Below are 25,869 nucleotides of genomic sequence, written 5' to 3'. Positions count from 1 at the left end.
ACACAGCATGACACGACAGTTTCATGCATGGAGCTTTGGGGGTATAAAAAGATTGTTATGTATATCGGTTCCCATATTGAAAATTTCAATTGAGCACCATTTACCGTGCTCACTTGAGCTGGTGGTCGCTTTCCAGGGCAAGTAGTAGATAGCACAGGAGCAAACTTACAGTAAATTGGGGTGTGTCCGTCATGCCGGTATCCAAAACTACAGGATCATTGGCAGTTCTTTTTTACGAGGCTAGTCAGGAGGGCTGTGTGGAAGTATGAAAGGCAGGAAGCCTTTGATTTGCATTTGTCTCCAGCTAATGGCATTGCATTTGCACCGTTGCATCTCTTTTGGGCTGATGATGATCATCTCGTGGTCGTGCTCTTTTTAACAGGTGGACATTTCAGAGTGCCCAGATGAGAAATAAAGAGAAGCAAAAGAGTGCATGCGTGTGTGTGTTCATGCGTGCGTTTGTGCGTGCATGCATGCACTGTTTACAGCATTTCCTGCAGCATGGCTTGCGGTGCTCTCAACGGCAAGGTGGTGTCACTTATAGTTGCAGTAAACTCTATAAGCGCAAGTGCCGTGTGTACTCTGGCATAATCAAGCAGCGTAAGTGGAGTGTTACTCGCAGAAGAGTGCACTCCGATTGGAGTGCGTTACGGAGCACACTTCACTGGCCCAGTGTATAGCCTCGCCATTAGCAACTTCAAAAGCTCGGAATGAAATGTAATAAAAAACAAGCGCTCACAAGCTTATTTTACTTGCAATATTTGTTTTCTTAAACAAAAAAAGATTTTTTTTTGTTTGCAAAAACGACACAATGGAGGATTGAGATCAGATGCAACTTCCCTGCACGTCACCATGTTGTCAGAATTCTGGATAGGCTAGGTGCAGTAAAAGCTCGTGAATTCAAACTCTGTTAATTCGAACTGTCATGCCTGGATCCCGGCACAGCCCTGTGTAATTTCAATGGGGAAACCTCGCGATAGTTCGAACAAGTCGGCATCTGCAATGAACTAGGATCCCCTGGCTGACACCACTCCTCGTAGATAGAAGTTGGCCCACAGCGAGTAAAACGCGCTGCAAATTTACTAGAGATGTAAAACAATGGAAAAGAAAAAAAGGGCCGAGTGCACAAGGCTGGCGGAGCCCACGCTCCGGTGCAGGCCTAGCAGGTTTTTGCGGCCAGAGCACTTGCCCGCGCCACTGATGGTTCGGCGCAAGCCATTCCAGGTTTTCGTTGTGCCATGGTCGCTGGGTCGCGATCACATTGTGTACAGAACGGATTTCGGCCAGTTTGGCAGTTTGGCCTCTGCGGGCATGTTTTTTGTTCGTGTCGTGAGCTATGTGGACAGCAGTATGGAGACATTGGAGCCCTTGCTGCATGCTGTCAGCAGGCGCCACAGGGCTCACGTGCAGTGAGAGTAGCCGACAATGATGAGTCTGACGGCGACGACGAGCCTATGCCACCACCAAGTGCATGTGAAGTAGCGTCAGCACTCGATGTTGCAGCATGCTACTTCTCTGCCAATAGACACTTTTAGTTGGGCGTACGCAGTAAGCTTGCATACACATCTCTTACTGCATTGTGTATGCTGTAAATAGTGTGAATACGACACTTTTAGTTGGCCGTGCTGTAGTGTCCCTCAGGGGTACGTGTAAACAGTAGCACCATCTAGTGACAAGACGTCAAAACACATAATTCTGGGCTGCAGAAATTTTCATGTGTAATTACTGGTAAGGAAGGTGGCTGCATTGCGAGTCTTTTTTGTTTCAAGAAGAAAACTATGCAAGCATAAGAAAATATAACAATTGACTGAAAGCCAGAGAAATGCTTCGCCAGGTGTCATTGCTACGAGGAAAACACAATGCATTTAGTTAGGCCTAATAGCTTGGAAATCTCCAAATTATCTGAAAAACAGGGGCTAGTTATCGCTTATGCCTCTACGTGTGGGTGAGAGTGTGAGAAATAAAAGTGAAGCGCTACCATTTGAGCGAGCTGTCCCTTCGAAGAATGTAGCGGCGACATGTATTTATTCTGAAGCGGGCAAGCTGGGCGACGCCATCTTGTCAACGCATCCCGTAACGTGCCCTTAGCGGCGCACACTAACCAGCACGCAACGACACGATATGTGCGTATGTACGCAAGTGGCCCAGCGGTATGGAACGTTCTGCGCTTGCACACTCGCGACCTGCAACGCTCCTGCATATGTAAGTCCGTTCCGTACGGCCAACTAAAAGTGTCTTAATGAGAGCTCTGCCATTGCGCTGGAGATCTTGGGCAAGCTGCAGATGATGCTGATGGAGTCTCGGCAGAAGAAAGTCAAGCAAATGCACATCACTGGTTGCTATTAATTTTTATAACCCTTCCCTGTAAATAAACATGTTTTGGAGTATAAGTAGCATCATATATTCCAGCACTAAACCTTGCTGCTTATGAGAATGCATTTCAATGCTTGTTTCTGGCGCATGAATTTGATTCTCGGTATCACTCGTCATAAACGTGTGGTAGCCCCTAGCTCGTGATAACGAGTCTAGATGCTTTGGGTTCTACTCGCGTGGCGGGGCGCAATGACTGCTCATTCTAGCGCCATTCGATAATTCGAACTTCGCTTAATTCAAACAATTTTCCGGTCCCCTTCGAGAACGAGTTAACGAACATTTACGGTACTTGTCCTGCCTGGTCTTGACTTCTCTTCTATTTTTTGTTAAAAATTATTTGCGTTTGTTTTATTTGTGCTACCGCATGAAATATTTCGCTCATTGTTGCAGCCATTTTTGTTACTTTGAGTGACACTGTGCTTTCCCGTTTAGCAACGTATGGTCTATATTGAGTCGACTTATACACGAGGTTTTACTGCACAGTATTGACTATGCCTTTTGCAATACGATCGGTCACATACATGCTGCACATGACACCCGCATTGGAGCATGCCTTGTGGGCAGTTTCATTGTTAGCTGTTTTATGTCTCGGCTATTACCAGTGCCCCTGTGCGACTTCTCTTGGCTCATGTGTGCTGTCTCTCTGCTTCCCAGGTACCATTATTCCAAGTAACTGTGTTGCCCCGCTGGTGAATGTCCTGTCTCAAGATGCCGAGAAGACCAACAGCGAGACCTTTTGAGGCCGGGCCTCTTCTTTACTCGGGTGTGCATGGGCCTCCACTTCCCACCGTGCTGTTGTCGTCGGGGGTGCTGCTCCCTCCGTGCTCGGAAGCATTGTTGGTAGCCGGAAAGGCTTCTTCCTTTGTGGACTCTTCCTCCTCTCCTGTCAGGTGTCCCGATCTTCCGTGCATGTGCATCACAGTGCTGCTTTCCTTACCGTGCGCTCCACACAGATACAACCCTTCCTGTTGGTGGGGTGTTGCGTTGTCTTTGTTTTCTCTGACTTGTTCTTCCTTTCGTTGTTTTTGTTTGTTTTTTTTTTTAATGAAGGAAGTAAGTCTAGCAAGAACCAAACCAGTGGATTAAACAGCATAAATGGTCTAGGAATGATGTTTCAATTTTTCTCTCTCTCTCTCTGTGACTTGAGGGAGTGGGAAAGTTTAGTGAGAGAGGATACTGAACGTGATGGAAGTCTTGTGTGTGTGGTGTGAAAGAAAATGTATTTAGTAATGTATGTGTGTGTGTATCGATGGTGATGACTTCTCATGGTGATGACTTCTCGTTTGCTGGAACAGGATGCAAAAAAAAAATTTGAAGGACAGCTTTTGTAGATATATTCTCTCTCACCCCTTCTGTTGGCAATTTTCTTTTTGTAATCACTGCCTTTTACTCTTGTTCTGTATGTGTTGCTGCTGGGCACAGTCTAAGACATGGTGCCATTATTTTTTTTTTCTCGCTCTCTCTCTCTCAGCATGTTGTTACACACTCATTTGTTGTATGTCATTCGTCATTTTTGGCCGATGGAAAGGAGCTGTCATTCCCATGGTACCCATCTCTCATTTAGCACACAATTCCCCACTGCATTTCAGGTCTTACCACCTTATCTTTGCCCTTTCTAGAAATGCCACTCTAAGTTTCGATCAGCAGAACAAGGCGCAAATATCATGCACTCTACCGGTTTAGTCAGACCAACTTGTGATGTCCTTCTTTCCCCAGGCAGGAACAGCGTAATAGTGGTGGGAAAGCAAACGCGAGGTGGCTGGTGGCCATGTGTTTAGTGACGCGTGTTTCGTAACTATTTATTACTCTCTAGCTCTTGAAAACAGTGTTTATAATAGTCTGCTGTGTTGTCATCAGTAGCGGAACAGTGATGCTTCTCACCTTGGATGCTTCTGTGTCCTCATTCCCCCTTCTCTGTGTTTCGCGATTTTCGTTCTATGCATCAATCAGCGAAGGCAAATGATCAAGTTGCTTTTGGAATCATCATGTGGCCCCCCATTCCCAAGGAAGTGACTTGGAAAAAAGTTCTGAAATAAAAAGGCGATGCAAAACCTGCCCCCAGAATTGCTTTTGTTGTGTCGAGTCAAACTGGTTTCTGAGGGAAGTTTCAGCAGAAAGGTGCAAGGCTGAGGTTCCCGTTGCTTTCTCAGAAGCTGGATGCAGTTGGAGCACTTTGGGAACTTTACTCGGAAAGACATAGCATTTATTCAAGCTTGGTAAGACAGCAGGATATTTACTTTTCGTGACTGCAATACAACTAGTTTTCAAGCGTGGCCTTATTTTTCCTTTGTAATTGTTTTTATGCTTGTTTTCTCTCGTTACTCAAGAATGTTCGTGACATATGTATTGCTCTTTTTTTTTTTTGCTGTGGAACCACTGCATGTTTTCCCGCCATTGGTGACAGGAAAGAGTTTTTGGGGGTATTTTAATATTTACATTTTGAAAGGAATGTTGCATGAAAAATGTGATGAGGTTATGTTCTTCAGATTGTCCTGTGTCATAGGCAGCACATTACCGCCTGTCGCTAGTATTAGCAGGGGGCTTTCTTTTGCTTAATAGACATTTATGTGCTGCCCACATGCAGTGCTTGCTGTTGTTTAGAATTCTAGAGGTCGCACCATGCTAAACAGCCTTTGAATGGCAGTTGTTGGCTGCCATCTGTGTTGTACAAAGCAGAACTAAGTAGATGAATAAGATTTGTAGTATTCACTGGTATTACGACGGCGAGCTAGGCTCATTCAAAGCCCCTAAGGGGTGTAGAGTCCTCTTCTTTCAAGAATGGATGTTACGAAGGGAAGGCCATTGGGGCACGTGCATGCAGACACGAGGTAGGAACTGCTCAATGCAGATGGACATAAGCAGTGCGAGAAATTTGCAGTCTGTAGTGTAGCTGATCGCAAGGGAAATGTGTGATGCAGGCAGCGCTACACACATGCGTGGTTGCTTACACCAATCTACCTCCATCACATCTTTGGGGCACATTGTTTGCATAGTACATGGCTGCTAGTGAAAGTGTGTTTTTGTAAGGCTTTTACTGCACCGTGATGCCTTCTCGCGTACCAGGTTTTGGTGTACTCAAAAATGATCAGTACTACTATTTGCTGAGGGACACAGTTACAGAGCTGGAGGGAGCCCTTCACAACAGCATCCCTCGTAGCCCATGTATCTCTTCAGGACGTGAAACCCTGCAATGCTTGTAGACTAGCATTGAGAGGCATACAGCTAGTGAAAGCAAGTACCGTATTTACTTGAATGCAACGCAAGTTGTTTCCCATTTTTCCCCTTAAAGCCTACCCTCGCGTTATAATCGAATACCGCACTTTGATTGGCCTGAAGCAGTGCCGCGGTGCAGCCATTTCAAGCAATCAGCTTGGTTTCTGTTTCCGTAGTTTTGCGATCTTATGCTGGCAACATGGGTACCACGGAAGCTAAATCCTCATCCATCCAAAGTCAAAGTGTTGTTCTCTGTCACTTTTTGTGTTCGTTGCGACCTCACGCTCAGTTCGTCATTACATTGTGTTCTTGTGGCGTCGCTCGCGGTGTATTGATTCAGTGTGCATGATGGCAATGCGTCGTGCTCAGTACGACGGTCGTTTTAAGAGAAAAGCGATTTTGTTAGCTGAAAAGGTCGGGAATTCTGCGGCAGCTCGAAGACTTGACCCCAACGAATCAACCATCCGCGGATGGCGGCTGCAGCGGGAGGGGCTTTTTAATTGTGCGCCCGACCGCAAAGGATTTCGAGGGCCTCGCCATGGTCATCACATCGAGCTGCAGAAAAAAGTGGTGGACTTAATATCGAGCAGCACAACCATCTCATGGGGGTCAGTGTCGAGCTGATCCGTTGGAAAGTTAGACATTGCTCGGGAGATCATTGATCGGGAGTTCAGAGCATCTCGTGGGTGGGCCCAAACATTCATGAAGAGAAATGGATTCTCTATGCGGCGAACAACATCGATGCGGCAGATGTTACCGGGAGACTTCGATAGCTAAAAGGACTCTGTTTCCAAGAACTCGGCCTCCTAACGCGAGGAAGATGAATAAACATGTTGGTCACGATGTCTATTAATTTGCGTCCTTAAGCATCGCGTTACATTTGTGGTTTTATTTTTTCCCGCTGGGCAGCATGCAAGGTCACCCCTCGCGTTACATTCGTGGTCACGTTACATTCGAATAAATACAGTACTTGTGATGTGCGCAAAGCATGTATTTTGCAAGGACAGGTGTGTGGTCAAAAAGTAGCTGAAGGCTGTCGACTACGGAAGGAGCTTGGTCCCTTATAGAGCAGTTAAACAAGTGGTGTGTGAAAAATTTACTGTAATAGTTGTGCATTGTAAAAAATCTGTCTGTCCAGCCCAGCATTATTATTGTCAACACTAACCAAGGGTGAAAGAGCGGGCTCGCCTTGAGTGCACATTCCTCAAGCTTCGAAGCCGTGAGCAGCAGTGCCATGGAATCGTGCTAAGTATGGAGTAGCACAAGTGTCACCGAGGCACACGCCTTCCTGTGTATACTAGCTTGCACTGGCTTGCTTGTTTTCATCAGGCCCCTGCCCGATGGTCACTTTTAGTTATGTTTTCACCTGCCAGGTTTTGGGACATCCAAATTTCATGCCAAAAATTTTCTTATTGCGTGATATAGAATGATTTTGATTTTACAGATTTCTTTGCAATATGCTTGCTGGGATCCTGTTTCATCAGTTGAACAGACAATGTCCCAAATGGCTATTAAAAGTGCACTTTTGCCAGCAATGAATTACTGAAACATGCTTGGAAAACATCTACATTGGGCCACCTGCATATGTGTGCTGGATACTACTGCTGTGGTACACGAGGTGGTCAAGCAACTGGGTCATCATCATCAGCCTGACTATGCCCAGTGCAGGGCAAAGGCCTCCTACGTTTCTCCAATTAGCCCTGTCCTTTGCCAGCTGCGGCCACCGTATCCCCGCAAACTTCTTAATCTCATACGCCCACCTAACTTTCTGCCACCCCCTACTACGCTTGCCTTCTCTTGGAATCCACTCCGTTACCCTTGCCATGTGTACAACGTTGCATATGCATATATCGGTGAACTTCCAATGGCTAAGTCTTTGGCACCAGAAACACGGATGTAGTCTCATTCACACACAAATCCACTTGCATCTTAGCATTGGGCATTTATGTAAAATGAAATAAAAGATTGGTTTTGGGGGAAAGGAGTATGCGCAGTATCTGTCTCGCATCTCGACAGGTGCCAGGTGAAGAGATAAAGGAGGGACTGAGAGAAGAAAGGAAGAAAGAGGTGCTGTAGTGGAGGACCACCTCGGGATCTTTAACGTGCACCCACATTTCACAGCACACGAGCGCCTTTGCATTCCGCCTCCATCGAAACGCTGCCACCATGGTTGGGTTCGAACCCGGGAACTCCGGATCAGTAGCCAAGCGCCCTAACCGCTAAGCCACCGCGGTGGGTAATGATGCCAAACTGGAGCCCAGCGCCTGCATGGTAGCAGATCTGAAGTGACCACCAACGTATGTACTTGCATGTAGGAGAGCATTCAACTGCACGAGTCTGGATGGAAACATTTTTTTTTTTCTGTCAACTTCCATCTTAATACTAATACCTGTGCTGCACATAGGATTTCACATTACATTCACTAATGGCAATGCATGAGAAAATTCCTGCCAGTGCCATACCTTCCCCCTTCCCCCCTTCAGAAGCTGAACTGCACAACATCCATGCGTTGCACGAGAGCTCACTCCCTAGCCCATGTTGTCTTATGGCCGAACTCCACCCATACTCCATCTCGGAAGTAATCTGCGGCACTGTGTAATCTATAGCGAGCTCAGATAATCATAACTGCGCTCATTGCATAATAGTGTTCCTCTGCACCAATCATCCCATTGCTAGGGGCTCCATCACTGGGAGGGAAATAGCATCAGTGAAGCTGCTGTACACAGAGCCTTGGTAGACGCCATGTTTGCAAATGGCAGTGCACCACTTTGCAAAAGGCCTTCGCAGCGCTCAGTTTGTGCTGTTTCTCTGTCAACCAATGAATTTAATGCTTACTGTAGTTTAAAAAAAGGAGTGAACTACCTTTCCGATTACTGCAATAATTGTTCGAAAAATAGTTTAACATTGTTGAAATATTTGAAGACTATTGCATTTCTGCAACCCTAAATGGATGAGAGAGCTGTAGGTTCCATAGTGCTGCAAAGTACTTATGAGAAAGAGTACAGGTGACAATTCATTTTTTACAAGCAAGTGAACGTTCAATGTTTCAGTCGCAACATACAACACGATTTCGGGTGATCGCACTTGCTGCTGCGCTATATCATAATCTAAGGGAACCTTGAAAGGGATGCATTTCGCTTGCAAGAATGACACCTCTGCACAACACTGGAGTTGCACAGCAGAGCAAGAAATGTCTTGTGAAGAGAAATTTTATTGAAAAACATGCATGCCAATACACAGGTTTTTGATTATTCTGGCTCCTGCACTACAATGGATCACACAATATTAAAGGAGATTTTCATGACGCCATACTTTCTCATCAAATTTGTCTGGTACATCTAACTTGGGTATTACTTACGCACCATTGCGGACATTAAGTAGAATGCACTAAGCTGAATAGGTCACATATTAAACAGATTATACACTACTACTACTTTCTGATTAACAGTGGTTAGCTTAAAAACGCACTTCCAATGTGCCTTTGCAGTAAGGTGTAGTAAACATGGAAAACTGCCAAAACTGCAGCACGTGATTAGAAAGGTATAAAAGCTTCGTACATGAGTGCCTCTACATGTTAACTAGTGTGCTAAGTGGAGAACCCTTCAATATATCTGGCACTCTCAGTTCCAACTTGGCTGCAACCGTGTGCTCTGCACATACAATGATTGGCACGTGACAAATCTGTCTAGTGGAAAGGGCAGCAATCTTGCTGCAAACCCATACAACTAAAACACTACTATACAGTGCTGGACTTGGCCAGTAACATATAAATTAGATATACACAATGCAGGCGGCCTTTCACACCAGTGCCATCTCATGGCTAACCATGTCAGCGTAAATGAAGCACCCCCAGCCTCCAAGAATTCACTCTTTTCCCAACTCCTGAGAAGCGGGGCGAAATCTCTCTGCATGCCATCCCCACAGATTAGGACCGTGCACAAAAGCACTTTCAGAATAAGTCCCGTCTATGTTTGTTGAAACTTGCAGCTGTCGCAACATGGCTAGCCACAAGCAGCCGTTATTTTTAATTTTTTTTTTCTATGAGGCACGCTGCATTCCCTCGCCAAGCATTGTCGAGGACTAGGCTTGCTATATACATTCCATCACAGTACGCATGAAAGTGAAGCGTCATAATGTAAGCACAGTTTGTGGCACTAAAAGCATGTAACAAATTTTCAGTAGCAGTGCTAAGACATTTCTTTGGTGAGAACATTGTAGCAATACGCGACAAATAGGAGCTTTCACAGTCGACTTCTCTGTCCATACATGAAACGTGTACATTACTGTGCACACCGACATAGAGCCCAAGAAAAGATAGGGTTATGTACAAAACACAGTTCGTGACCTCTATTTCTACTCGACATCTAGCTAACAACGTGGTGTGGCCCCCAGATGCTGTACTCAATACTTTGTCACAAGGAACAAGTTAATTCATAGCATATCTCCTGCTGAATTTTTTGGCTGTGAGGACACTTGAAGCTGTAGGTAGCTACATAAAGGTGACCGTGGTAAGAATTTTCAGTGGGATCCGTCAGGAACATTCACGGCACGAGTGTTGTGCCATGAATATAAATCTGACCAATATTGTGCCAAATCTTTAATTTCCAGCTTACTGTGAATGTGCTGTGTGACAGCTGGCAAAAACTGGAAAAAGCTTCTATGTCATATGCTGCTCCCTTATAATTTAAGATTGTGCTCGCTTAGCTGAAGACAGGCAGAGCTCGTACTTCTATTTTTTTAATCAAACACACGTGACGCTACAAGCCACAAATAAGACGTCACATAATTGCTCACTAGCCAAGTTTCTGCAACACATGGCATCCTCAGTTAAAAGGGACAGTCTACTGTCTTTTATTGACAAAAATTTTTTTTGGCAATTGAAAGCTCTTTTCACAAAATAAACAAATACTCAGCTGTGGTGCTGAGAAACAGAGCATAACTGTTTAATAATTGGTTTTTTGGGGAAAGGAAATGGCGCAGTATCTGTCTCATATATCATTGGACACCTGAACCAGCCGTAAGGGACAGGAAAAGGGAGGGAGTGAAAGAGGAAAGGAAGAAGGAGGTGCCGTAGTGGAGGGCTCCGGAATAATTTCGACCACCTGGGGATCTTTAACGTGCACTGACATCGCACAGCACACGGGCGCCTTAGCGTTTTTCCTCCATAAAAACGCAGCCACCGCGGTCGGGTTCGAACCCGGGAACTCCGGATCAGTAGTCGAGCGCCCTAACCACTGAGCCACCGCGGCGGGTGAGTATAACTGTTTAAAACTTAATTTTTTCCCAAATGGTAGTTGTGTTTACTCATGGTAGATGGCGTCTGCAAACTCCAACATCGAGGACATGAAATATAGTCAGTACAGTGGCTATACACAACTCTATGGACACAATAATAGCCATAATGAGAGTGACATTAAGTGAGATGCATAGATTTTATTAAACTATAGTTGAGAGCACTAAGGTGGTTTTAAAGATATTATCAGGAAAATAATACAGGTGATATCTATCACAGTTGCCAGCAATCACTTTTACCTGCAACCGCTTTGCCAAGTATGGCGGTGGTGTCGCTTGTGCAATTTCTTTTTTGAAAGCATCTTAAAAGGTGATCAAGCAAAGTTCAACAATAAATGCATCTGTAATTTATTGAAAGAGCAAAAAGCTGTCTTAGGTTGATAAGGACAATAATAACTGTCTGTATGACGCTGGAGCAGTTGTGAAATGCAGTATAATCACCCCAGGGCACTCCAGGCGTCTGCCGTGTTAGCCGCAACTAGAGAACACAGCGTGGCGCTACCATCTGCTGAGACGCGACTTTCTTTGCCAACTTAAAAGCTCAAAATCCTGCCTCAAAAATCCTGCGAAAGCCTTGAGTTCTGCCTTGCAATTAGCACGATGTGATCAGATCTACCAGAATATGCCAATATTTTTATTCTCATCTCCGACAGCAGACCGTCCCTTTAACAGTAGTCACTTTAACCACCAGAGTAAAAAAAAAAAAAATGTGGATACCACTCCATAAAATAATTCCAGAAGTAGCTGCATTTACATCCGCAACCTAAAGAAAGATGCGCATAACTTGACAAGTTTTCAAGTAACGAAACCTGTAATGCCCAGGCTATAAAAACTGGGTGGTAAAGGCACGAATTTACAGTATTTTGTCTTTAACTTTCATAAATTAATAAAATTTCTAAAATATCCCTGAAAGATGGCCCTTAATTCCATCTACACAGCCATAGGTTGTCCCAATCTTTCTACCTAAAAAATAATTTGCTCTGCACTGCATTACACACTGTTGCCATACATTAATTTGTCCATTCACATGTTTGGCAACATTCAAAGTGCTTTTTGGAAGAAATTAATGCACTACAAAGGAATAAGGAACATTACTACACTGCGTTACAAAGATTACAACACAATGCACTTGCTCTGCAACTTAAATGTCACCCACTACAGGTCTTCCTGATTGCTGAAACGCATGTGCCCACAATAACTGCACTGCTACCAATGCATTCTTACAAGCTCGTGAATCATTAAAGGTGCTGCAACAGCCTACAACAGAAATTACAGCACTCAACGAGCTAAAATTGAAATGATCTGCACCTGGCCATTAACAAAGACTTTTCTTGTTATCACTGACTGAACAGTGTGCCACTGCAATGGCTGACAGCAGATGAAATGCATTGTGAAACATTTTGCCCTCAGCACACCTGCTAATCCAAGCACGCTTGAAAGCAGTGTGCAGAACAATGCAAACCAAACTATACACACACAAATGAGGAGCTGCAGCTGAAATCTGTTAAAAGGAACAAACTAAAAGACGTAATAAGCACAACTAGAATACATAAAATAAATAAAAGCAGCTCTTCATTAAGAACACCTTTTAAAGGTCTTGAAAACCATAATCTTAGAAACACACAACAGTGCATAAATCCTGGACACTTTTTAGACTTTGCGAGCCAGCAGCCCATGTTAGAAACTTGTGCACCGCTTTTGCGCCAATACTCCTACGAGACCAACGGCACAGTATAAGGTGAAAGGAGTGACATGAACTCAGGTGCCCTGTTTCTAAGCTTCATATGCTGCCATAAAACAATTCTGAATGCATTCGAGTGACACACAGCGCCAAAAAACCCTCACTGGCGTTTTAATTCAATTTGACAGTCAGCTGCCATACATGTGGCAGCGCGCAGTACCAGGGGCCAAGCTCACACATGCAGACAATGGCAACAAGTGTAGCTTCACAGCAAGAGTCCACAGTCGAGTGAGAAGGCCGTGTGAAACTCGAAGAGGGGTGCGACGTCGACAAGGAGCTCCGACGGCAGGCCGCCCTGAGAGAGCAGGCCTCGCAGGAGGCAGCAGACGAGGCCCGCGCTTCTCATCCGGGCTTGACGCGGGGCCACAGGGCACTTGGAAAACTGAAACGTTCGGGCAAAAGATCTAAGCGCGGGTCCTCCCCGGGCACCTGCAGGTTGTGCAGCACGTACTGGAAACTGAGGTGAAGAAGCGTGCAGTGGCAGGCAGGAAAGCAGGCAGGAGGCGGTGCAGGAAGCAGGCACAGGCAAACAGTGCAAGAGAAGAGGAAGCAACACGGTGAGGAAACACAGGTGCGTTGGTGACCGTGAAAGCACTCTCACTCAACTAATCTGTTCTCAGAAAGAAGCAAACAAAAATAAAAATAGAACTGGACAGACTGTGCATGCGTTCAGCCATGCCATCTCTTGCTATAACTGCCCACCTTTAGCCTAGTAGATCCCAAGACAGTGGTTATAAAACTCGCACGAGTTTCATGCAGATTAGATGGTCACACAAGGAGGCCAGCACTTCTCTCATGCACACACACGCATTGAACGAGTTGTCAGAGGAGCACTTAATATGGCACTGGTTCTTATATTTATGCCATGGCCAGATTTAGGTAAATAATCTATGCACTGCAGCGAATGTGTGATGCACTTCAGCCAGAAAGATTTTACAGAAAGCTCAGTACAATGGCACATGGTGTTGCTAAAAATGCTGTCAACATATTTTTGATTGCTCAGTAATAGTATTTTGTCCATTCATTTTGAATGCATGGTGCAGTCGTGTAGTGTTCATTGCAAGCGAGTACCTCGTATGAAGTGAGCATGAGTTGTACTGTTATATGAAGTGAGCAAATTAGTGAGCAGTAACATGAAAAAAACGAAAAGCTGGCCGATACCAGTTTTGCCGTGCAAATAAAGTGAGATGTGGTCAAAGAATGCATTAATAAGCACCAGCTCAGCATTGCATGCAATAGTTCTTTTTGAAGTGGGACTCCAAACTCCCAATCACTATGTCAGCTACACGATGGTGCAAGAAATCACCAAGCATATATATATATGGCCAAATTACATGTGTCACTGGATTTGCTACTAATGTATGCTGTATGTTGCTTTGCATAAACAAGCAAAGAATTCCATGAGAATGCAAAGTTAGCAACCAGAAAACTACCCTTACACTCAGCAGTTGGAAACCGAAGGTAGACCACCTGAATCTGCACTACTAGTGCTACAATGGCGCTAATGCCGATCTATTGTCACACTCTGCCTCTGCTGTCATGTTCAAGCACACAGAAAACATGGGGGGAAAAAAAAAAGAGGGCACAAAAAAAGCTTTCAGCAAAACAGTGATGCCTACCAGTCACTGGGGATGAGTGCTGTGTTCTGCCCTCCTTCAAGGTCCAAGATACCGCAGCGAAATCATCCTCTAACCTTATTAAAGACCCGGAACCTTTGTCACCAAACAAATTTTCCAAATTAGCACCACTCCAATTTGGGGGAAAGCAAAAGAGCATAATAACTGCCGCATAACATGAAGAAGGGCCCTAACATTTCAGGCAATAAACAATGAAGGGTAAAAACAACAAAAAAATGAAATTTAGGCTAAAAAACAAAGCATGATTTGAACAAGGTTGAGGGATTATTATGCTTACTAGGCTGAGCAAGAATGATGATGATCTGTGTAGATTCAGCAGCAACGAAATAAGATGTGTGCAATAACTTATAATTTCAATGCATTCCACATTATTGGGAAAGGCCTGCGATTCCATAAGGAAGCAGAATGGCTCCTCTTTTTAGTGTGCTAGCTATACAACAAAGGATTTTGCTCTAGACACAGAAAATAATATGCTAGCCCCCTCAGAGAGTAATCATAACTGCTTCTCCTGAAAAAGATGAAGTGACCCCATGCAATGACAAAAGCTAAAGGCAAGCTTCAAAATGCATGCTGAAACTTCCTCTGCTGAAAATGGCCTCTTTTATTTTCTTCCGCTATTCTGTGAGTAAAAAAAATTCGTGCTGTATGACCAGCAATGATCAATTCTGCTCCAAGCTTCCAACCTTTAGAGTCTGCAAGCTTTCTTTCTGCTGAGAAACTGTGGGCCAGCTATGTAAAAGCTTTGCACCAAGACGTCAGCAACTGAGGGAACCATAAACACAGCTGGGCCCTCAACAGTGAGCGAAAGCAAGTTTCTAGCACATCAGCTCAAGATTTCAGGAGCGTGCAGCCTTGATGACTTGCCGAGGAGGCCAGTGCTTCAAGCTAGTGACAATTTTAGATAAAAAAAAAAGCAGCAGATACTTTTTCCGGCAAGAGGGTCACCTTGTTCCAGCTGCGGCCGCAAAGAAATAAAAGAAAGGCATGCATAATGTGAGAAAGTGCTCACAATCGGCGGATGCCGGAGGCCTTTCCGAGAGAAAAAAGCTTCTCCTCGGGCTCCTGGTTGATGGGTCCCTGGACGGGCAGGTCTTCGTCTCTGACCGGCGATGGAGGGTCAGCCGGCCTGGTCAGAAGCGAGGTTGCCTCATGAGCCCACCACCTTTCGTGGAGGACAAGGCCGCCCATCAGTGCACGCAGTCCCGCCCGTTTAATCTTTCAGCCTCAGTTACAGTAGCCGTGCATGTCCATGGGGAGTCTGCCATCCCCTCCTCACTTCACCCTAGCACATCCATGCTGTCTCCACAAACCAGACTCTGAGGAGCTAGGCACTTGCTGCTGCCGTCACAATGCAGGCTGACAACAACAAGGTTCATGAAGATGCAAAGCAGAGCACAGCACAACCAAAACATTTGGACAACAGCTAGCACTGTCCATTTCCTGGCCACTCCACAAGGACATGCATGTCTCTGCACTTTGAGGTCAACACATAAAAGCCATTAAGCCGGCACTCCCAAACGGGGCTTGGTGGGAATGGCATTCCACCAAGAGGTGTAGACTGCAGTCCTGTTTCCCAATCGGGTTTTCTTACAGAGGCCTGTTGTACTGTTGTATGTACGTCCTTTAAGTACAGCAGGATGCCTTTACAGTGCATGCAGTTTCTTCAACTTGGGCCAGTCTTTGACACTAAAGCTCTTCTTTGTTTACGCTGTGTGCTCAGTTATCAGCACTGCAAGTATTTAACAAAACAGGCACAAGTCAAGCATCACATGTGTCAGCGACTTGTACTTCACACACCACACCAGCCTTGCTTGTAAAGTTTTAACTTTTCAGCGTATTCTCCAAATGGTGCTCAATCAGAAATTGAAGCACCACAACAGCATACTAAAACACAGTTCCTCTCGACCCATAGACAATCAAGAAACTCTACACGTGTTGCAAGCAAGGCCTTTCAACTGTCAAACATAAAAGGAAGAAGTCAACTGTTACCAGGGCTGGTAAGCTTCATAGAGTGCACAAACCAGCTGGCTCCTGAAAATGTGGCAAGCTCACACCCAAGAAAGCGCTCATGTTGCTGGCATGATTACCTTGGTCTGTACAGAGCCAGCTCGTCTTCGAGATCACTAACTCGAGCCTTGAGCTCATTCCTCTCGAATAGGATGTGCTTGAGCTCATCCAGCGTGAAGCGTGGCCGGTTCGGGTCATCCAGGTCGATCACCACCTTCCCTTTCAGTTCCGGAACGGCATCCTTCAAAAAGAAGACAACACAAGGTCAATTAATTTTATTTCTACCTCTTTCATCAAATGATAGCTAGATGCTAAATTGGTACATCATTTGATATGCATCTGGACTAACACCAGCTACCCTTCTATCAACAGCGCCAAACTGAGTGCAGCACAGCTCTCTTTAAGAATGCACATTAAAATAACTATGGAAAGATTCTATTGGGCCCAACAAAATGTGGCTTACAGGCGGTGTACAACACTTGATGCCGCTGCCCTCGACTAGTCTTAATGAAGAGACCATCACAGAAGCTCAGTGGCCACTGTATCTGCCAATTACAGGTTTCAGGTTTGATCCCAAGCAGCGGCAAGCACAGTTTGATGAACGAAAAATGCAAAAATGGCTGCCTAATTCATGAGGCTGAACCCTTTGCTGAGCCTCACAGTTCAAATGTAAGTTGCAGTGCGGAGAAGAACAGTAGTGCTTTGATCAACATTACCCTGGACAAGAGGAGGTCATCGTGGTCCTTGACTGCAATGCCTAGCCTCTCCTGCAGTGTTTCCAGCCGGCTCTGCTGGTCCTGCAGCTGTGCCTGCAGGTCGCCCCGCTCCTCACACATCTGGCGCATCTGCTGCTGCAGCCGCCGGTGGCGCCGGGTCTGCTCCTGGGCTGCCTTCTGGCTGGCTTCGAGCTGCTGCTGAAGCTGAAATGAGCATGTGCACCCAACATCAGCTGTGCATGTAAAGAAGTTGCCTGTTCATCAGAGGAGGCTAGCCAAGCACTTTGGGGTATTTGATAGCTTTAGCAGGCCTTATTTGCGCCACCTCCGTCCCATTCAGCCAGTGAATGGGAGCACCACTGCCCAGTTAGCTCTTCTATTCCACTCACATAAAAGCCAAGTGGAAAGCTCAGCTACAAAGAGCTGGGCTATGCAGAGCTGCGCAGGCGAATCAGCCAGTCTGACATGGCAGTGCTGCTTTGCACTTTCTCTTATAAATTTGCCTTTAAAAATAAATACCTCCCAAACTGTTTTGTTTAACCTGCTAGAGAATTTAGACACAAAACACTTTTTTTTTTGTTGCACGGTGGGTGACAGCCTAGTTCTTTTTTGACGTAGTTCCATGTTTTATAACCAGGGGGATCCCCACCGCCTCTACAAGCGACCTCACCTGTAAAGGAACTAAAAAAGCAGCTGCAGGAGGAAAGGAAGAGCAGAAAGATAATAGAAGATAAGCTTGGAGTGGCAGAAACTCAGCTGGCCACTGTCACCACTCAAATGCAGAATGAACACGGGGGTGTGAGCCACATGTTCATTGGGCGAGAAGGAAAAAGTGGATGGGGCAGAGGGTGTAAACTGGATGAATGCACAGAGCGTAGAGAGCGCAGACACAGTAGTAGAGGTAGATAAGATTAGCGAGGCCAAGGTAATAACTGCTGGTGCTGCAAACATGGCCAGGTGCAAAGCAGCTATCTTTGAGAGGGTAAAGCACGATGGAAGAGTTCAGGTGGGCATGCTTCCGGGCCAGATGCTGAAGGACGTAATGGAGAACGAGGAACCGCAAAACAGAAATTGGGGGATACGAAGCAGGACAGAAACATGGTGATGATAGCCAAAGGACTAAATGTTGCACTGAGAGGGGCCAGCTAGAGGTTTTGGAGAGCAAATTGTAAAGGGAGTGAATGACATTAGGGCAACCTCTCGCAGTGTGCAGGCTGCAATGTGCACAGTGCCATAGGTGGTACGTAAACGAAACAAGTGCAAAGGGGGAATGAATTCAGCAAACAGGAAAATCTGAAGGCTAACAAAGAAAATGATCTTTGCTAAAATGAAATGAACTTTGTGAGCATGTTAAACCGGGCATAAGGAGGCTTTAACACACATTGGAATCCATTTTAATGCATTAGCATTAGGAGGGTCTGAGCAAGTGGAAATGGCGGTCGCCATCACACGTGACGCGGTGCAAACCTTGTGACGTCATTACAACCTACTCACCGTAAATGGTGGCAACCTATATACCAGATTGTGAGCAAACTGCCCACTGCGGTAGGTGGCAGTTAAATTAATCATTAATTTGTTATCAATAAGTTAAATTAATCATTAATCATACCACTCCTGGTGCAGTGGTGCAGAGGTTGCTTGGGAAGAAATCCTTGAGTCTCGCAAGCCCCACCGGTGGCTGTGTTTGAAACAGCCACCTGCCACTGCAGAGATACATAGCTTAATCACTGCACCACTGCACCAGGAGTGTTATGGGGACTCCCAGCGATCTATGAATGTAGTAGAGAATGACCAATTCTGCATATATAGGCATTAACCCATTAACGCCATTGCATCATACTCTTAAGGCGGAGCTACAACACAATCAGCAGCAACAGGACATGCTAACGCATTCAACAGTCCACGGAGGATCACCTAAGAGTTTTTCATCATGAGCTTGGGCAAGTCGGTGGGATAGCAGCTCATGGGAAGAGTGGCGGAAGGAGGAGTCTGGTAATGAGGGCAGCGAAGGACAGGAGGGAAAATCAAGACCTAACACAATCAAGAACCTAACACAAGCACGGAACAGACGAAAAAAAGAAAATCTTAACTTGACGATTAGCTAGATAAAATGCAAGGAAGCAGAAGCCATTGTAAGTGGACAGAGATAGCACCTAACAAAGAGTAAATTAGCATTGACATTTTTAAGGAAACACAGAAATAAAAGAACCACCAATGACAGAAAATTATGCTTGGGCTTGGGAAGGGTGCAACCATAACACAGGATTGAGAAAGAGGGGAGGTATTGGTATACTTGTTCAACAAGGCACAAACAGAAGCAAAATGGCTCAATAAAAAACCATTACCGACATGTGTATACAGACAACAAGGAATGCAATGTTCAATGCAGACCTTTGATAAGACAATTATTAATGCCGTTACAGCCCACTAACAATGCATACCTAAAACAGTCCTACCCTATGATGCCATCTAGAGTAACAGCCACCTAGAGCAAGAAGGGAGATAGTCCAATTGAGTTGGAGCTTTTCCCTCCATCCTTGAAATGAGGTCAGTCCACCATATAGATTGCATAGTTCACTCCTCTCCATTGCATCTGTCCCCCCCCCCCCATCATCCTCCTTTGCTTTTCTTTCCCATCCACCTACCTAATTTCTATCACTGCCACTGCATCCGACAAACGACAACATGTGCGCACACACGCATGCACTAAAAACTGCAGGTGTGGAACCCTTACAGATTCTATGTCGGCAGCTTTCTTGGCCGCGTCTTTCTCGTACTGGTTCAGCTGTGCCGCCTGCTTATCAAAGGCATCCCGCAGCCGTTCAAGGACAACTATGTCCTCACCCAGCATCACACCTGCAAAGAACACCAGAAGACTTGAGGACACACAGGAAAGATAAAGGGGGGAACTCTCCACAGGTTTTTTGCCTTGCCTAGTGTGCAGTGAGCCCAATACCTGCACATTGCTAAAAGGATGTTTCTATGGGTTCCCACTTATTGCCAACAATATTTAGAGGCCTATCTAAAGGTTCAAGTATCATGAAAGCTAACAGCCACTTCCCATCTTTCACTTCTGAAATGTCCATATTTAACCACCAATGAAGAACTGCCTTCTAAGAACATTTACCTCACAAGATGCAATACTCTGCATACAGCACTTGTTTCATAGCTCATGTATTACAACGGTCGGTCATCTCACCAACTGCCAAATGATGTTAGGCAACAGTAATTCACTTGTGTAGTCCACCACAGTTTTTCATGCATGCTGATGCAGATTGGCAAGACTTACATTTCTGAAATCAGCACAAGGAAACTGAACAGTTTCTGAGCCAGCAAAGAAATATTCTGAATGCATACAGAAGTGTTTTCACACAAGAGGCTGCTGCACTTTGTACAAACAAAAGATGCACAAATAAAAAAAGTAGAGGTATCGCAAAAGCATTTGGATCTGACAGATAAACAAAATGAGGTCAGCCCCCTAAATATAATCAGATACTTTAACAAAATTACTGACATACCATACTATGGGAATGCAGAGAAGCAATATACTGATACAAGCCTTTATCAAGCATCATGCAATCACTATGTCTTCCAGTACAAAGGAAATGAGTGTGATATATTGAAACCAAGCTCTCTGCCTGCTAATTAACAGAGCTGACTAGACAGCCATGACTGGACTTTTCAAAACAGGGCTATCCATAAATAAGGACAGAAGATGCCCCTAGCGCAAAATAGAAACCAAACATGGTGAAGCGCCTTTGACGGAAGAGGTGAAGATACAGGAAGAAAACATTGTAAATAAAGAGACAAGACAGCAAGCCCTTGTGACCCCTTCCACAGATGAGGAAGCCCGCCTCGAGACACAGTGTCATGAAACTCAAGGAGATAGAACAGCAAGTGTGCCATAAAAGCTCAGCCTTGCAGCTGTATAAACAGCTGACTCTAGGTCTTCATGGGGAACAAAAAGGCCGTTTCTTCTTATCTGCATGCCCTCATTTTACTGATAGTCACTGGACTGCTGCAGGGAATTACGAAGGCGATCGGGAGGAAAAGTAAAGGGCATCGATGTCAAAGATAGACCACTGCCTCTGACCAGTGCCTCTGGACGCTGCTTTAAGCTGGGAGACAATGGAGAGATGCAGTGAAGATCTACAATGGAAGACAACTTTGAATTGTAAAATTATGACAGCACACAGTACATAAGATAAAGAATTTTGAAATGCACCTCCCTCATTACAAGGGGAAAGATTGGAGAGTCCCTCCTAAGTAGGTGAGGCACCTAAATAACAAATGCACCCCTCGCTACAGATATCTGTTCCAGCCATCTGCAAGGAATGCACAATAAAATATCCCTCACTATAAGTGCCTAGAGATATTAGAAGAGATCCCCTGGAAGCCAAATCTACTCCTTTCATTTGCTTATTAAAAGCTCTAAACAGCCTGCAAATATGTTATTGCTCTATGAAGATGTGATGCAGGAAGTGAGAGCTTAAAAGCAGCAGCCAAATGTTTTAATTCAACTAAACTTACCGGCATTTTGCCATGCTACAGAAAATAGCGCAAAAGTGGAAAGGACCATTATGTCCCTTGTGAAAGAGGTGTAATTGAATACAGATGGGAATAATGACAGAAAGAACAAAAAGTGGAAGGAAGAGTTGACTGATAAGGTTATCTCCAAGCAGAATACATGCTCGACTTTGCAGGGCATCTTTCCAAGAATTTGACCAGCAGTTATAATATTGAGATAGGCTTTCTTTTATATTCTTGTAGTCCTTCTAGACATTAGTGTTCAATCCAAAGGGCTTTTTAATGGGCAGATTTCCCTCAAATAATTTCCAAGTAGCAGAAAAAAGGTAATGGGCTTGCATTACTTCACTTCCAATGCAGAAAGTGTCTTCAGACCACTATGGGCCTTGTTCATGCATTCCACAGGGTTGGTAAAAAATGCAGCAGCAGTGGAATACCTCCTTACATTCAGAAATGCCATTAGCGAGAAGACACATTGCAACAAATTCATAGGGCAACAGAGAGAAAAATTACGACTGAGCGCCACTAAATGATATACATTGTTTCATCTAAGAGTTATTACAATTTTTAAAAGCAGGCTTTTTGAGTTAAAAGAGTGCTTTTTTTGGCATAGCATTCTCAGTGGTGTAGCACCTCAGAATACAGCTAAGACGTGCTAGCTAGCAGGCTGGTTAACTAATGTTGAATGGTTAACTTTTTAACTATTGCTTTTAGGCTCCTTAATTATTGAGAGGCGTGTAGCCCATCGTAAGTGATATCGATACCAATTTTTATAATTTCGAGAACGCAGTTGCCCTCACTGCGGTGGCCCAACAAATTTTGGCTATTTCGAAGAGTTACGTGCACTGGAGAGGTTGTTTCACCTGCAAACTTCTTGAAAGTGCATGTATTTTGGCATCATATAGCCAAAATTTGTTACGCCACAGCGCCAAGCGTAACTGTGTTTTCGAAATTCTAAAAACTGATATGGATGTTGCTTACAATGGGCTACATCCCTCTCAATAAATAAATAAGGACCCTAACAGTAATAGTTAAAAACTTGACTATTCAGTATTGGTTAACGAGCTTACTAGTTAACACGTCTTAGCTGTACTCTGATGTACTGCACCACTAACGATGCTATGCCGAAAGAAGCGCTCTTCTAACTAAAAAAAAAGTTATTTTTAAAAATTGTGGTAAGTCTTAGGTGAAAAACCCTGTATACATAGCATTTCACAAAGCTAAGGTCTAAGCACGATGTTCAGCATATTTCCTTTATTACAGAAAAAAAAAGGGGGGGGGGGGGGGACATCAGTAGTCTATGCTGGTCAGAGTTTGCGTAACTCACTATGTGGCTCGCATAGTAGGGAATGGTGGCTCTCTTTCTCCTTGAGCGAGCTGCTCAGTTTGGAGTTTTCCTCTTGCAACCGAGCCACAAGGCCGCCCAGATCTTTCATTTCCTGTTGCCAGACATTTTCGTACTGTTCCATCTCCTGCGTGAGCAAGCAATTCAAGGGCACATTAGAAACAACGGGAAAAAAACAAGCAAGTTACAGGGACAAAATGCTATTTGGATTAATTGTGCCAGGTAAAAGAGATGCAACGCCTCTACCATCTTAGATTAAATAATATTAACTGCAAGCTAACTAATCATCTACTACGGTGGTCCACAGAAAGACAGATGTGAGTTCTGAACAATTCATGGGAGCCACTTCAAAGAACGAAATTCTGCACTATTTACGTGACTGCGTAAATTTTTCTGCGGAAGAATGTTTTTAAAATGAAACTGGTGTACCCCTTCGAGTGCGAATATCTCTTTAAAGCTAGACGGCTGACAGTCTTCATTCCGAAAACTGAACCCATCATTCAGCACCTCCGAGAAGGAGCCTCGAAGGAGAACAGAGGTGCGCGTGCTTCGGAGATATGACATCGCGAGAATAAAATCAAAATAAAGACAAAGAGCAACAGCCGTATCAGCATGTAGTGACGACTCCGCGCGGCAACGTTACGCAGAGTCAGCCGACTGTGAGCGACGGTCGTCGATAAGTTCACACCGCGTGCCCAGATAGGTTTAGAGTGGAGAAAGCCGTTGATAACTGTTGGACAATACTGAATGCCGGCTGCTTGCGCACGAGGCTGCCGCTGTCCACGCCTACACTGCTTACACCGCGGGGAACAATAACGGCAAAGCGGCTTGTCTTAGAGGTAGCGAATATATTAGCTGCGCCATGAACGTTCCTCAGAGCGTTTGACCGGGGCACAAGACAACGCGTAAAACGAACGCACAATGAGTTGAAAGCGAGAGCACCGAGAGAATCCATATTACATTTAATCTACAACTGAAACGATCAACGGCGTGAAAACCCCAAGCGAGAACTATGTACTACGCCGCGCCTTCCTCTGTGAGTCATCCCACACTACGCGTGCGCGGCCTTGGGGTTTGAACTACTGTATGTGCACGGATTGAGTTGTTCATCGGCAGCAGCGAAACGAATGAGCTTTGTCAAGACGGTCTAACAGCGCGGCGGTGCTGTGGCGACTCCACCAAGCCTTGTCAATCATGTGCCACTTTCGGGTCGCCTGATCCGTGACGCATTCCGCCGCAGGCTCCTAAGGGAAAGTTGGTCGCCACGGCCTCGGGCGGAAACAAGCAAGCAAGCAAGCAAACACGGGACTGACCTTTTCGAGCTTGCTCCGAGACTGTGCCTTCTCGTGTTTGTCGTGTTCGAGCTGGTAGATCTGAGCCCGAAGCTCGGCGATCTCGTCGTGGGCGCTGTCATTCCTGACGGCGTAGGCTTCGAGGTATTCCAGCACGCGGATCACTTTGGTCATGAGCTTGGTCACTGCTTCGACACCGTAGTTGTCAATGAAGATTTCGAACTCCTTCCCGATCTCTTCGGCCAGGCTGTACACGTCGTCGACGCTGAGCGCTTCCGAAGCGCTCCCCATGGCGTCGCAATTTTTTCCTGTCTCGCGTTAAGGACTGAGAGCGGCACTAGCGCGAACCTATTAAGAAAAAGTGCTAAGAAGTCATCCACAACGGCGCGACCGACCAGCCAACTACAGCCATAGTTACTGAGAGCGAGAGGACATCATTTGCACGGGAGAGTGAGGAAGGAAAGCATGAAGAAGTAAATATAAAAATAAAAAAGAAAAAGAACATTGCTTGATCAACAAGCTTAAACTGTGAAGTAATATTTGAATCTAATGCATTTTAGTTTACCATTTTTTTATTAACAATATAACTTATGAGCAAAAAGCTAGAAGAAAATAATTGAGTTTGTAAAAACGCTCTAGGCGGCGCTAGCATCGCACTACCGGGTTTTGTGCGTAGCGTGCAGAAAGCAGACGAAAATTACGCGCGCTTTCCCGGTTTCTGCGCACTCATTTTACAAAACTTTTCACTTACGTAATTTTTATGCCTGTAACAATGAATTTTTCAGCCTAAAGGACTAATATAAGGTACTGGTTGTTTCGTGGGAGTCTGACTAAACGCGCCCGTGAATTGATCGAGCCGCATTTCTTCGTGTTACTACTGAACTTATCGACGATGCTGTCACCCCGGGCGAGAAGTCAACTTCTACAAAGGCATCACGTAGGCCAACGGTGCGGTCGCAGGAGAAACGAGGCATGGCTGGAGTCGGCAAGGGAGAACTACGAGCCCCAAAGTAAGTAATCAGAGGATGCATAGTTAGCCCATTGGTCCCAGAAGGAAGCCTTCTGGTTTGCTGCTGGTTGAAATGGTCCCTGTAGGGAGCCTCTTCTGGTCCCTGCTGGGAGCTTCTGGTTCTGAAGTGAGGTCTACTGGCTCCCACTGTGAACTTTTTGTTGTTGTGCTGACAACTTTTCTCTGTTGTTTGTGTTGCAATGGTGCTCCTCAAATAACAAAATTTCTCATCTAAACCTCTTCCGAGTTTTTCTGCTATAAATTGCAAAAATAGTGCTGAAATTTAATGAGAAAACTATGTATTACCTGTTCCCCAATAACACCTGTGGGATGCCAGTTTGAATTAACGTGAGTGTATGTAAGTTTCTCATATAGTGTTGTGCGTTTTTATCGCTGACACTTTCAAAAATTTAACCGCCTCAACCGCTGGCTCGTTTGCGGTGAAACTGCACACAGAGCTTGCGTATTATGGTAACTTTTGTATCGTAGCAAGTTTAACAATGGTACTTACTTAGTTCAGGCGCACATGATGCGAAAACGTAAGCGTCTACGGGAGATCGGCGAGCTAAAACCCGCAAACGACGCTTTTTCGCTGAGAACCGGCAGTGGCGCCATCTGTTTTCGGCAGCGGAAAGCGTAACGACTAGGCCGCCGAGGCGAGCGTTGCAAGGAGCGCGGGCTCTTTGAATATGCCGTTCGGCATTTGCGTCTGCTTCA

At 45.1% G+C, this 25,869-nt stretch overlaps 2 protein-coding genes across 9 annotated transcripts in view; one reads left to right on the top strand and one right to left on the bottom strand.

Annotated features, from left to right (window-relative positions):
• Window positions 1-4,437, top strand: part of LOC144121350 (protein strawberry notch homolog 1-like) — a 55,298-nt gene extending 50,861 nt beyond the window's left edge. For all 3 annotated transcript variants that reach the window (XM_077654535.1, XM_077654537.1, XM_077654536.1), the window contains exon 27: window positions 3,028-4,437. In XM_077654535.1, the coding sequence (XP_077510661.1) occupies window positions 3,028-3,113 (86 nt within the window). In that variant the 3' untranslated portion in view covers window positions 3,114-4,437. The remainder of the gene's footprint in view (window positions 1-3,027) is intronic.
• A 4,340-nt stretch (window positions 4,438-8,777) lies between these two features.
• Rilpl (Rab interacting lysosomal protein like) lies at window positions 8,778-24,634 on the bottom strand. 6 transcript variants are annotated; one of them, XR_013312599.1, is made up of 8 exons: window positions 24,165-24,634; window positions 22,834-22,978; window positions 19,714-19,835; window positions 16,980-17,183; window positions 16,344-16,504; window positions 15,266-15,382; window positions 14,239-14,331; window positions 8,778-13,001 (listed from the first exon to the last, which is right to left on the bottom strand). XR_013312599.1 is itself a non-coding variant. In XM_077654532.1 (7 exons), exons 1-7 carry the CDS (start codon window positions 24,432-24,434, stop codon window positions 12,962-12,964), a joined length of 1,095 nt encoding a protein of 364 aa, XP_077510658.1. In that variant the 5' UTR covers window positions 24,435-24,615; the 3' UTR covers window positions 8,778-12,961. The 6 variants fall into 6 exon arrangements, 4 of the variants coding, with proteins under 4 accessions (XP_077510658.1, XP_077510657.1, XP_077510659.1 ...); XR_013312598.1 differs by having other exon boundaries at window positions 15,266-15,418; window positions 24,165-24,579; XM_077654532.1 differs by lacking the exon at window positions 14,239-14,331 and having other exon boundaries at window positions 15,266-15,418; window positions 24,165-24,615.
• Window positions 24,635-25,869: the final 1,235 nt, after the last annotated feature.

This window comes from Amblyomma americanum, chromosome 2, assembly GCF_052857255.1.
Source record: "Amblyomma americanum isolate KBUSLIRL-KWMA chromosome 2, ASM5285725v1, whole genome shotgun sequence".
NCBI lineage: Eukaryota > Metazoa > Arthropoda > Arachnida > Ixodida > Ixodidae > Amblyomma > Amblyomma americanum.
Note: the sequence above shows the minus strand (reverse complement) of the source record. Positions and strands in the feature narration are given on the sequence as shown.

What these genes read in the sequence shown, in the direction of transcription:
- Rilpl (XM_077654530.1), bottom strand. Translation starts at nt 24,434, where the DNA reads ATGGGGAGCGCTTCGGAAGCGCTCAGCGTCGACGACGTGTACAGCCTG. An exon ending in CCTACTATGCGAGCCACATA is followed by an intron (nt 19,836 to 22,833) that starts GTGAGTTACGCA and finishes TGTTCTTTGCAG; the next exon opens with GTGTGATGCTGGGTGAGGAC. An exon ending in CTGGCTCTGTACAGACCAAG is followed by an intron (nt 15,419 to 16,343) that starts GTAATCATGCCA and finishes CCTCCACGAAAG; the next exon opens with GTGGTGGGCTCATGAGGCAA.